General features: G+C 41.4%; 2 protein-coding genes across 2 annotated transcripts in view; one reads left to right on the top strand and one right to left on the bottom strand.

Moving 5' to 3' along the window:
* The first annotated feature begins 819 nt into the window (after positions 1–819).
* Exosc9 (exosome component 9) lies at positions 820–9,847 on the top strand. Its single transcript, XM_005370396.3, has 12 exons — positions 820–954; positions 1,242–1,336; positions 1,944–2,063; positions 2,175–2,277; positions 2,800–2,937; positions 3,956–4,038; positions 5,003–5,135; positions 6,111–6,199; positions 7,091–7,237; positions 7,724–7,905; positions 9,484–9,562; positions 9,697–9,847. Exons 1-12 carry the CDS (start codon positions 889–891, stop codon positions 9,776–9,778), a joined length of 1,317 nt encoding a protein of 438 aa, XP_005370453.1. The 5' UTR covers positions 820–888; the 3' UTR covers positions 9,779–9,847.
* A 163-nt stretch (positions 9,848–10,010) lies between these two features.
* Ccna2 (cyclin A2) overlaps positions 10,011–12,444 on the bottom strand; it is a 7,176-nt gene continuing 4,742 nt past the window's right edge. Inside the window, exons 4-7 of the mRNA XM_005370401.3 lie at positions 11,737–11,944; positions 10,998–11,111; positions 10,675–10,808; positions 10,011–10,431 (exon numbers count right to left, since the gene is read on the bottom strand). Coding sequence (XP_005370458.1) covers positions 10,383–10,431; positions 10,675–10,808; positions 10,998–11,111; positions 11,737–11,944 — 505 coding nt within the window. The 3' untranslated portion in view covers positions 10,011–10,382. The remainder of the gene's footprint in view (positions 10,432–10,674; positions 10,809–10,997; positions 11,112–11,736; positions 11,945–12,444) is intronic.

Raw genomic sequence — 12,444 nt, 5'->3', positions numbered from 1 at the left:
CACACACACACACACGGTAATATACAGTGAGGTTGTACACACACACACGGTAATATACAGTGAGGCTGTACACACACACACACGGTACAAGGGACCTGGGCACTAGAAGGCCACCTACCGCCGCCTCCCTGTTGCCCAAGCTGCCAAAAACCATCTCTTGATGTGGGTAGACCAGGACACCGACAGCAGAACACATTTGCGTCGGTAGAAATAAGCTTGAGTAAAAAAGGCTGCAGCGCACGGGGACTGAAAGTCACGCTTCGCTTCCTTTCCTGTCCTCAGGTCTGAAGTGAACCGCCTTCAGCCTGCTACATCCTCCCAGCCCATAGCCTCGCTGGTCCTCACCGTCTGTCCAAGCCCTTCCACTGATCTGCCCGCCCTCACCACCCTTCGAGCTTTCTCTGACAGAAGTTAGCGGCCTCTGCAGACTATCAAGTGCCGAGAAATTCCCCAAACCTAGGTCAGCCTGAAACTTGGTAGGAGGCCAGAGTCAAGAGCTAGGGAAATCCCTGTTTTCTACCCCTCCACCCCGGACCCCGCAAGCAAGAAATGTAGGGATAGGAGGATTTCTGTTGCGTTCCATGACAGCCAAGGATACGCAGTGAGATTCTGTCTAAAAACAAAACAAACAAACAAACAAAGGAACAGGACTGTGCAGACGGTCACCCCCCCCCCCCCCCCCCGTGAAGCCCCGCGGGTCCGGACGAAAACTTCTGGAGGAAAGTTGCACAGCCCCTGCCGGCTGCCGAGGTGCCCGACCTCTAGCCCCGCCCACACCCCACTCCGAGCCTGCGCGTCGGCGCCCGGATGACGTCTATTACCCACGCCGGGAAGAAAGTGGTGTGCGGCGTTTAGTAGTGGTCTTCTTCCTCGGCGTGGCCCGGCACTATGAAGGAAACGCCGCTCTCCAACTGCGAGCGCCGCTTCCTGCTCCGCGCCATTGAGGAGAAGAAGGTGCGAGGCCTCGGTGGCTTTGGGTGTAGACTCGGGTTGCCCGCGGGGTGGATTCCAGTGGCCCGTGAATTCGTTGTTAATTTGGCCTGTGGTGTAGTCGTGGTGTGAACTCGGGTGGTTCCCAGCGTGGACTCTGCCCATTCCCCCAGCCTCGGGCCAGTATTTTATCCTGGCCGGTTCCTTTGAGCCTCAACCCACCAGCCCTTGTCAGTGCCAAGGGCCCAGGACCAGACAGACACAATTGCTGCTCTTAAGTGTGTTAAAAGGTGTGTGATGTTTGCTTACAGCGGCTGGACGGCAGACAAACCTATGATTACAGGAACATCAGGATCACATTCGGAACAGATTATGGATGCTGTATTGTAGAACTTGGGAAAACAAGGTACCACGAATCAGATAATACCACAAAGGGTGGGAGAATTACATACTGACTTACTCGGGTGTTTACCGAGTAGCTCACAAATACAAACAGCGCTTCCTTTTATCTGATGAGAAATACGTTTCTTTAATGCAAGCCTTTTTAGTTTCCTGGTCACACTTTAACTTTTAACCACGAGTACTTTCCGCTGTATGGGTATCATAGTTCCTCATGACCTTTATAAATCACGTTGGTAGCTGACACCGATCACCTGCATGTCTCTCATAGTCTAGAGTGAGGAGTGTAGATCTTGTCATCAATGAGTCTCAGCTTCCCTTATTGTTGCGTGATTAAGAGATTAGAGATTTCCTTGTTGTCATCCTTTTAGGTATAGCATTTCTTTTATTTCTGCATGAAATCTTACATTTAAACATTTTATTATTATTGTGTATGTGCATGACTGTGGTGTGTGGAGACAGCTTTGCTGACCCAGTCCACTACACGCTGTAATTTCTGCCTCCTGTCACGTTGTGCTGTTATTTAGGATTGATTTTTGTCTGTTTTACATTTCATTTTTTTAATTGAAAGGGCAGTATGTTGAGCTGACTGCTTTGTGCCTTTGTTTTTACAGAGTTCTTGGACAGGTTTCCTGTGAACTTGTTTCTCCAAAACTCAATAGGGCAACAGAAGGTATTCTGTTTTTTAACCTTGAACTTTCTCAGATGGCTGCTCCAGCTTTTGAACCTGGCAGGTATCTTGCTTTTTCTTAAGCTCCTTTAGCCATAGAAGAATTTGACAACAGTAAACTGTCGTTTTAATGCTCAGAGTTATAGTTCATGGCAGTTCATTCTTGTTTGCACAGGCAATCAGATCTCTTGGTGAAGCTGAATCGACTCTTGGAAAGGTGTCTAAGAAATTCAAAGTGTATAGACACTGAATCTCTCTGTGTTGTCGCTGGTGAAAAGGTGGGAAATATACCCCAGATTTTTAACAGTGGTTACTGTTGATTCAGGCATAAAACATTAGGAAGACTGCTTAAGAGCACTGGTTGCTCTTTCAGAGGCTCTGGCTTCAGTTCCCAGCACTTATGTGTCAGCTCACAACCACCTGTAACTCTGGTTCCAGAGATCTAACACTTAGGGTATTGAGGGCACCAGGCATGCGTGTGGCACATACACACATGCAAGCAAATTTGTATATATGTAAAATAAAAATGAACATTTTAAAAAAAACATAGTTAGGTTTTAAATGTTGGGGTGGTTCTATTTATTTACATATTACATATTAACATGTTCTCAGATGACTCACATAGAAAAGGTCTCTACTTCAAGTGTTTGTTTTTTGTTAAAATTAACTGAATTTTACTGGATAAACTGAAGGATTAACTACATGCTTTAATCTAAGAAATATGTGTACAGTGTTAAGTTTTCCAGTGACCACTGGTCATGCTCAGTTAGGATTTATTTTTATCTTAAATTCACTTTCAGGTTTGGCAGATCCGTGTAGACCTCCATTTATTAAATCATGATGGAAATATTATTGATGCTGCCAGCATCGCTGCGATCGTAGCCTTGTGTCACTTCCGCAGACCCGATGTCTCTGTCCAGGGAGAGGAAGTGACGCTGGTAAGCTTCCAGGGCTCAGCTGGAGTTGTTCTTATGAACGAGATGTGCAGACAGGAAGTTAGTAGTGGAGGCGTGCGTTACATGGTATTCAGATCTACTCTAGTATTTGTTCATGAGAAAAAACTGCAGATGTTCAAAACTGTCCTAAAAATTTCTAGTTCCCTTACAGAAATGTGTCAATAATACCATAACCCAGCTTGGTTTTCTGAAGTAGAACTGTGACCCTTTCTTTGAATTTGACTATTAGAGGATATGGTTGGTTTCTTTTTGGGGTCGAGAGGCTGACAGTACCTGAAAAGGACTGTGAGTCACCAGATTTATGTGTTTTCTTCAGGCCTTTTGTTCATTGAGCCAAGTAGATAACACAAGTTGATCAGAAATGTCTGGAGGACTTAACTGACAATGTACTGCTAGGCTCTGCTTATAGAGCAGGCTAGAGATAGGACCTAAGAACCTGACCCTCTAACTCAGAGTGCCCAGATGGTCCCAGTGTTGCTCCAGTGAGAACCAGTGGTCTGCACTGTCCTCTTATTGCCAGGTAGGCCAGTTTTGACTGAGTGTGTGTGTGTACGTATATATTACATGCTAGAATAATTAATGAAAGTGTACTCTCTGAGCCTGAGTTGCAGAGGGAACCATCAGATGCTCAAGTTTTCATAATGGTGTTTTGAGGCCCTTTGCCAGAGCAGAATCTGAAGATTTGGAGGCAAGAACAGTGCTCCTACAGCAGAAGGAGTGTGAAGGAAATAACAAGAGAGCGAATCTGGTTAGTTTTACACGGAGGTAGATCAAGGGCTCCCGTGTAGCACTGGACAGACTACTAAAAAGGCAATCTGAGATAGAAGATTAGACATGATTGATGTTTTATCATCATAAAATAGGAACACAGCTGTCAAAGTCATATAAGTAATTATAAAGGACATTATTTAGCTACTCACAATTAAGAATTTCATTTTTTAGTATTTGATCTCAAAGTGACTTTGCCGACTTAAGAATTTGGCCTTTTTTCCTGAAATAGTACACCCCTGAAGAGCGCGACCCTGTGCCGCTGAGCATCCACCACATGCCCATCTGTGTGAGCTTTGCTTTCTTCCAGCAAGGGTAAGTGTCGCCTTGGCACGGGCTGAAAGTCTAAGTATGCCTAGGAGTTGGATTCTGCTCATTGAAAAGGGTCTCCTATCTCCACTGGTTTTGAGCTGTCTATATAGCTTAGTTGACCTCGCGCTTCTGATCCTGCAGCCTCCACTCCATGTGCTGGGATTACAGGTATGTACTGCCATGCCTGGTTTATCTGGTGCTGGGGATTGAACTCAGAGCTTTGTTCATGCTGTAACACTCTTCCAGCTGAGCTAGGACCTTTCTCCCTTTCTGACAGACCAGGCATGCTGGCCTTGAGAGCACCTGCTGGTTTCTTCCTGTCTTTTTAAGGGGAAGTCAACAAGACTCAGCTGTTAAAATGCACTTCCCATAACTTTTCTGCTCATAACACCCTTACAGAATAAGAATTTAATATGACACAGTCACATCCGCTCTTCCTTGAACTAGGCCAATGCCTTGAGAATTATATGCGAGCTCTCATCTGAGAAAGTGGGGAAGAGTCGCTGTGGATTGATGGCCATAGGTACTGTGAGACATCGTAGAGCGTGTAGTTCTAGGAGCACATTGCAAATCAGAGCACTCGTTTCCTTCAGCTGTCTAGTCCTTTCTTCCCAAGTCCTTGTTACCCTCTCATGGTCTAAAATGGGGAGGCTTATCTACCATGTGCTTCTAAGAAAATCTGGATCCTTCGGTCTTCAGGAAAAAAGAGACTTGTGTGTTGTTTAACTCTTTATTAATGAGCCAGAAGTCATTTCATCAAAGAGATGGTGTAAGTATTAGGTTTAAATCTCAGTCTGAACTTAGTGTCGTTTCATTGTAGTGGCCAGAGAAACATACACTCCACGTAACTGAAACTATTGACTTAAAAGCTTCTTCAGTGTTGACCTTGAATGCTAACTTGAAAAACCTGTTCTAGAAACAGCACTCAGCTTCAGATGCGCTCAGTACCATTTAACATTTGTTTCAGAACATATTTATTAGTGGACCCCAATGAGCGAGAAGAACGAGTCATGGATGGCTTGCTGGTGATTGCCATGAATAAACATCGAGAAATCTGTACTATTCAGTCTAGTGGCGGGATAATGCTGCTCACAGACCAGGTCAGTGCTTTGACAGTGTCCCTGGTAGAGGGCTCTTTTCAGAAGCTTTGTTGTTACTTCATTTGTTTCCAAGACAGGGAAGACAGGGTTTCTCTGTATAACAGCCTTAGCTCTCCTGGAACTAACTCTTAAGACCAGACTGGCCGCGAACTCACAGAGCTCTGCCTCCTGAGTGCTGCAATTAAAGGTGTGTGGCCACAGGGTACCTCAGATGAGTAAGTCTAGTTATGTTAGAATCTGGCTTCAGGTCAGGCATTATGTTCTAACAAGTGGCCATGAGTTATGCTTTCTTTCCTTGCCCCCTATCTAACTGGAGGAATACCTTAGTTCCTTCAGTGAAGAAAGACAAATATTGCTACTTTTTAAAGTATTAAATGTATACATTAAGAGAAAACTAAGTTTTAGTTTTAGAATTCTACACAAGCAGCAGTGATACTCAAACCCGGCCGCATATCAGATTCACACAGAGGCTGTAGATAATATTGTGCCAAGTAGCAGTGTAAGGGAGCTGTTTTCATTCAAATTGTAACTGATCTTTGGTCTCCATGTTTTCCCCTGCTTATGGGGTAGACGGGATTGAAGGGTAAATGTGTAGGTGGATGATGGGCATCTGAGATAGGGAGTGCTCAGTGATGCTCCTTTGTGTTATTGTCGCCAGTACCATTGGTGCTAGGATTGCAACCACTGTTGCTTTTTCTGTGGCTGACGGACACAGAAAGGAAGTCTGTATTCCTGAGCCTTTGATTGGTGATCTCTGTGGTATCTTCTCAAGTCTGTTCCCTTAATGTGTTAGACCTTCAAAAGTTAAGGGATTTTCATATTTTTGTCTTAACTGTGTTTATTGTGCCTTAATCTCACACTTGGAAAAGAAATTCTTAAATTATAAAGGTAGAGAATTCATGCCATGGTTTTGGTTTCATTAGAAAAAGCCGTTTAGTTTGTTTTCTTTGACTAACACCCCAAATTTACAAATAGGTTTTGAGATGCAGTAAAATAGCTGGGGTGAAAGTAGCAGAGATTACAGAGCTGATACAGAAAGCTTTGGGAAACGACCAGAAAGTTAGGTAAGTTTCATTCTCACAACTGTGTGCTCATTAAATCCCTGTTTCTAAGGGCTTTTATCACAAGGGAGTCTTATAATTTCATATGTGGTCTTTTCCTAGTTATTCTCAGTTGTTCATACTAGTACTTAGTTGAGATTTTATTCTAAAAAGTTACAGAAGTGTTTTCTTTAAGTGAACATGTTCTTATGAAAAAAGAATCTAATAACTCAAATGAATAGAACAAATAGGCTGGTTTATAGCTCTGCTTGTTACCTTAAGTAACAAGTACCCAGCACTTCAGAGTACTGTCTTGTCCTGTGGAGGCTTAGAGAATACACTCCAGGTACCTAGCAGACAGGCAGCAGTGGTTCACATCTGTCTTGATAACTATGGGAGTGCTCTAGTTTGTTTCCCATTGCTGATGTAAACCACTGACCAAGAGCATTTTAGGAGAGGAAAGGATTTATTTGGTTTATACTTCCAGATCAGTTCACCAATAAGGAGCCTGGAGGCAGGCCTCCTGCTAGTTCATGTAGCATTTCCTCTGGTGAGGGAACTCATCAAAGCTGAGGGGTTCAGAGAGACCAGAGGCGTGCTGATTGCTGGCTCACAGGTCCATGCTTAGCTACATGTCTTACACAGCACAGGATCACCTGCCCCAGGAACGGTGCCCCCCATAGTGGGCTGAGCCCTCTTTTGTCAATTAACAATCAAGATACTCCTCCACAGATATGGCAGTCTGGTTTGGTGAGGGCCTCCCTTCTTCAGTGACTCTAGGCTCTGTCGAGTTTACAGTTGAAGCTAACGAGGACAAGTGGTGAAGTTAAGCAACTCTATTTCTCATCTACCAAAGCCTAAGTAGTAAGTTTTTTCTTACTGTCATCTCCAAAACCACTACCCAAACCCCTACAGGAAAGAAGGGGGGAAGTTTGGCTTTGCAGAGTCTATAGCCAATCAAAGGATCACAGCATTTAAAATGGAGAAGGCCTCTGTTGATACCTCCAACATAGAGGAGAAAGCAGAAGAAATTATTGCTGAAGCTGAACCTCCTCCAGAAGTGTATCTTTATTACGTGGTTTATACAGTAATGATGCTTAACCTTTTTTTGTCGTTGGTTGTTTTTATCAAGGCTATAATGTGCATATTGAAATTTGGTTTGGGGGAAAATCATACTTAAGAGATAAATATGCCATATTAAGTTGATAATATGACATCTAGCTTTTCTCAGTTATCTCTAAAAAACAGTTTTCTATTTTAAAGACCAACTTAGAGCTTGGGGATGTAGCTCACTGGTACTGCAGTTTTCTAGCTATGTATAAGGTGTTGGGTTCTATTCCAGTACTGTAAGAAAATACAAGTGAAATTACAGCATTCATTTCCCTTTGAGAAACAACTTCAATACTGATGAGACCAAGTTCATCACATAATCTTGAAAAAAATTTATTGCCAATTACTATCAAGTTGATTATTGGTGATGGAACACATGAAGCAGTCTTACAAGAAAATAGCAATGTTTTGGATATTCAGTTTTCTTAACTTGTTAAGTGTTTCCAAACCTGTACTGTGGACTCCTGGTACTGCTCAGATAGGAGATGGAATAGAAAACTCTTGGGGTGACCTTGAAGATTCTGAGAAGGAAGAGGAGGAGGAGGGTGGCACTGATGAAGCTGTCATTCTTGATGATACAAAGATGGACACTGGAGGAATTTCTGATATTGGAAGCCAAGGTAGGTGATTCTTTTGGCTTTTACTATGTTTTAGAGATAGCTACAGATATAAATCTACATATGTAAACTCATACATATGTAAAGAGGTATATATATGTATGGAGATTGTAGGTCATATATAGAGCTAGTTCCTGTCTTGGAAAGTGAAATACTTTGGGATTTAGTGGTATGCTTTGGCATGTAAATGAGTGATACTCTTAAACAATTAAAAAAATTACATCTGGCCAGGTGTGATAGTATATATCTCTCAGCACTGGGAAGACAGGCAGGAGGCTCTCTGTTATACATAGGAAGTTTCAGAACAGCAAGAACTAGAGATCCTATCAAACAAAAGCCTACCCATGGGCATCATCCCTGCAAGCTGCCTTGTGTAGTTTGACTCAAATAAAAAGCTCATGATGTGTGCCAGAGAGGTGGTGAAGACACTTATTGCTTAGTCGGGATGACCAGTTTGGATCCCACTGGGTGGTTCACAGCCTTGTATTCCAGTTCCAAGGGCGCCAACACCCTCATCTGGTTTGTGGAGAGCAGCAAGTGTGTACTTTCACAGATGCACACAAACCTTTAGTACTATTCAGTAGCATCTTCTGTGGTAAGAAGTATTATTTACGTGCATTGGCTAGGATGCAGCCACTGTTTACCTACTGAATATTTGAAATGTGGCTTGTTTTGAGAAGCTGAATTTTAAATGAGTTAATTGACCACATTAGTAGCAGTGACTGTCATTTTAGGATAGAAGCCCCTGGCAAGGTCTAACATTTTTACATTTAGTGTATATGTGCATGTGTGTGCCTGTGGACATAGAGAACTTTAGCTAGAGTTCCAGGAGCTTGTGAGCTATGTAGGTGCTGGGAACTGAACTGAACTCAGATTGCAATATGTACTCTGTGGGAGAAAACAAGGGTATTAAGAGCTAATGCATATTCTACTTGTCTTCACACAAGAAAATTATTGCTGATAGCCTGTTGGTGTTTGTTTTGACAGGGAACCAGTGTTGGTTTAATTAGGTAGATGGGTGACTTTAACGGGATCTGGTAAATGCTGTATAGAATCCTTTGTATCCAGTTGAATTAACCATCACTAGTACTGTACGACTGTCTATTGTCTAGGATTTAGCAAGGTTCATAGATAGCTAAAATAACCAGGATAATGGAGAAGGTAGAGCTTTTCTAAAGCATGTGAACACAGAATGCTGAGAAAGAATACACAGCCAGCCAAATGAACAAAGGATTAATTTGCATGCTTTATTTACACACATATATAAAATTAATATTCAAAAGAAAAATGGGCAAACAAAACAGTTTTCTACATTTTTCATGGTTAGCCCTGGTAGTAATATACTAGACCGTCCTGGCCTACGTAAGTCCTCTTTTTAAAAAAAAAAGAAAGAAAGAAAAAGAAAATACTTACAGAAAACATAAATTTTTACAATTTATGGAGGGGGTAAAGATTTGGAAAGAGTAATGCATATGCCTCCAGGTAGCAGAGCTCTAGTGTGTGGGCACAGAAATGGGAGCGTCAGGACTTGTGATGTAGATAGTTAAGCAGTTACTTTTACTTTTTTGGTATTTTCTTAAGGTGCCCCTATAGTGCTGTCAGATAGTGAAGAAGAAGAAATGATCATTTTGGAACCAGACAAGAAGCCAAAGAAAATAAGGTAAGAGATTTCTGGTTTCTTTCAAATGTCCATAAAAACAGGACCTAGGTGTGTGACAGGACACCTGAGCATTGCATTGAATGCTGTGCATCAGGCAGTGGGCACACAGTGAGCTGTCATTACTTTATTCACAGAGCACAGACCGCCAGTGCAAAGGAAAAGGCCCCGAGTAAAAGTCAAGTGAAAAGGAGGAAAAAGAAGAGAGCTGCTAATTAAAGCTAACCTGGTATTTTTGTAAATATATATATAACTAATAAAAGACTATTTATTCAGTGCTGTTTAACAGCCCTGGGTAGTTTTTTATTTGAAAACCCATTATAAAAACTGATTGATAAATTTTGTCTTTAACATGTTTTGAATAAACTTTCTGTACAACTTTTCTGCTGCACAAAATCTTATTTGTTAAAGTTGATAATTTGAAGATCCATTTCCCTGAAATATTTCAGTTTTAGAATGCCTTTTCCACCCCCACTGAACAGTAACAAACCAAGTTAGCTTTTCTAAGTGACGTTATCAGCCTTATTTTTTATCTCAAATTAACTTTGACTTGCAAAAATTTCCAAATCAATTTATTCTTAATATCCTGACAGTTGGCAGCACCAAATGTTAACAAAACCAATTAAAATTAGCCAAATATCTAAGATAGACACATGTACAAAAGATATACAAATTAAAACCATTTAAAAAGCAATGGATACCATAATTTGTCTGTGGCTATACCATTTACATTCTGAAATGATTGAAATTAAAACCCAAGATAAAAACTGTCCATCGTGAACTCTGAGTGACTCCCATTCTAAACAAAGGTAGTCTTTCATTCTTACACATTTAGTGTCTCTGGTGGGTTGAGAAGTGAAACACCATGATACCTGTTGAGTAGGGAAGAAAACAAATTTAGTAAACACTGTTGTACCCCCAGATTGGAGAAATGCTATTTCTATTTGACTAGACTGATGATTGTAGAATCATTTGCTACTCAGAACACATACACCTGTTCCCTTATCCACCCTAGCAGATGCCCAGGGGGAAATACCGGGCACAGCAGCTTCCAACATACGATTATGTATGTCTTGCTGAGGCAGCTGTGGCAGAACAAAGAATCTGACTCTTACTTGGAATGCTTGTACTTTTCCCTTATCGATTGTTGGGCATGCTGTGGTGCTCTGAGGTAGGTCTGGTAAAGATCCATGAGACAAGGCTTAAGACTTTCCAGGGTATATCCAGTCTTTTGTACCAATGATTCAGGCTACAAAGAAAAGACAACCATTGAGTTTGTAGTAACAGCACAGGGCACTGAACACTGCACCTTAATCTTGCACTAATCTTTAACATGTTCAAGCTCACTCCTAGCAGCAGGCGATTGAAGTAGAGCTTTCAAATTAAAGTTTACAGCTACGCTTTCTGCCCAAACCAAACTAGCAAGTGGAATACGTACCCAGCTTTGTCCTGTGACGGTATAGAGTGCTAAATGAAAGGCAGCTCCAGCAATAAGTGACGGCAAGTACTTTAGGTATGGGTCAGCATCTATCAAACTCAATTCTCCCAAAAACTGGAATGAAAAAACAAACAGCTCTAAAATCACAAGTTCTATCCTTACATCCTGATTTGTTTTTCCTATCTTTGATGTTCACTGGTTCTGTATCAGCCCGGGGAGAATTTATTCCAATGTTTTGTTCCATCTTCAGTTTACATTTCTGCCCCCTAATTCACTTAAAACATCTACCAGGACGTTGTCTTTAAACCACTAGTGTTTTTCTGACACGGTTACTTCTGGATATCCACTGGGAAAATTCTCTCCTGGACCTCTCAGTCCCTTTCCACGAACACCAAATATTTAAGTACTTTACATATAAAAGATACACCATTTTCATACAATCTAGTGCTATATACCTAGGTTATTACTAAATAACTTATAATAATAAATAAACAGCACAGATCTAGTTGCATCGTGTTTAGGGCTATACTTATCCAGTACATAGGCAGGCACCTTAAATGCCTGTTGGCTGATTTCATAAGCACAGAACCCAAAGAGAGGGCCAACTATATTATGTTTCTTTTGCTAGGTTTTTCTGTGTATTGAAACTGAAAATACTTAATCTCTTAAGCAATGTTATACAATAAAACCAGGGCTAATTATAACCTAAAAAAAAAAAACACCTCATAAATGAACTTACCATTGCTAAGCTTTCAACTTTGCAGTTTGCAGGCTGCTGGTGCAGAAAGTATTGGGTAAGAAACTGATTTACTGTTGGAGCAGCTAAGTCAAAAGCAAGGACTTTCAATACGAGGTGCTCCATTCTCAGGACCTGCTTCTTGGAATAGGTGTCGTCTGTAATATACACAAACTCTGCTACTTCTGGGGGGTATATTTCTTCAAACTTTCTACAACAAAAGAAATTTCAAGTGAGTTTTTTCTTCAAAAGCAGGCTTTGTCCTCATCTAAAATGCTTGGGCTGTACAGACTCAAAACTCACTTCCATCAACCACATTCCCACTGACAGTTGACCATCTCTGGTTGAGATGATCGACAGCCAGTCAGCCAGTGAGGGGCTTCAGGTATGTCTCCTATGTGGTCGAGGAAATGATTTGTAAGTTTTCCAAAACGGAAAACAAGGCCAGAGTAGCTGAAAATTTAGATAACCTATGATTTCAGGAAAATAATGTCTTACCTTTAAATATCACTTTTATGCTCGATGAAGGGAAAGTACTACTTTTCCTCCAGGAAGCACTTTATTGTTTAACCTTCTAAGTTCTGATCTAGCCCATTCAAGGCACATGAAACCCAGATCTAGAAGGTTTTATGTTCTAGGCTAGAAAACACATTTCATCCTCTACTCCCAGAAGCCCCCATCTCCTAAAGCTGTCAGTGTTGAAATGTTAAT

The sequence above is a fragment of the Microtus ochrogaster genome, unplaced genomic scaffold (genome assembly GCF_000317375.1).
Source record: "Microtus ochrogaster isolate Prairie Vole_2 unplaced genomic scaffold, MicOch1.0 UNK78, whole genome shotgun sequence".
Taxonomy (NCBI): Eukaryota; Metazoa; Chordata; class Mammalia; order Rodentia; family Cricetidae; genus Microtus; species Microtus ochrogaster.
The sequence above is the reverse complement of the archived record's forward strand: the minus strand, read 5'-3'. Positions and strand labels throughout refer to the sequence as shown.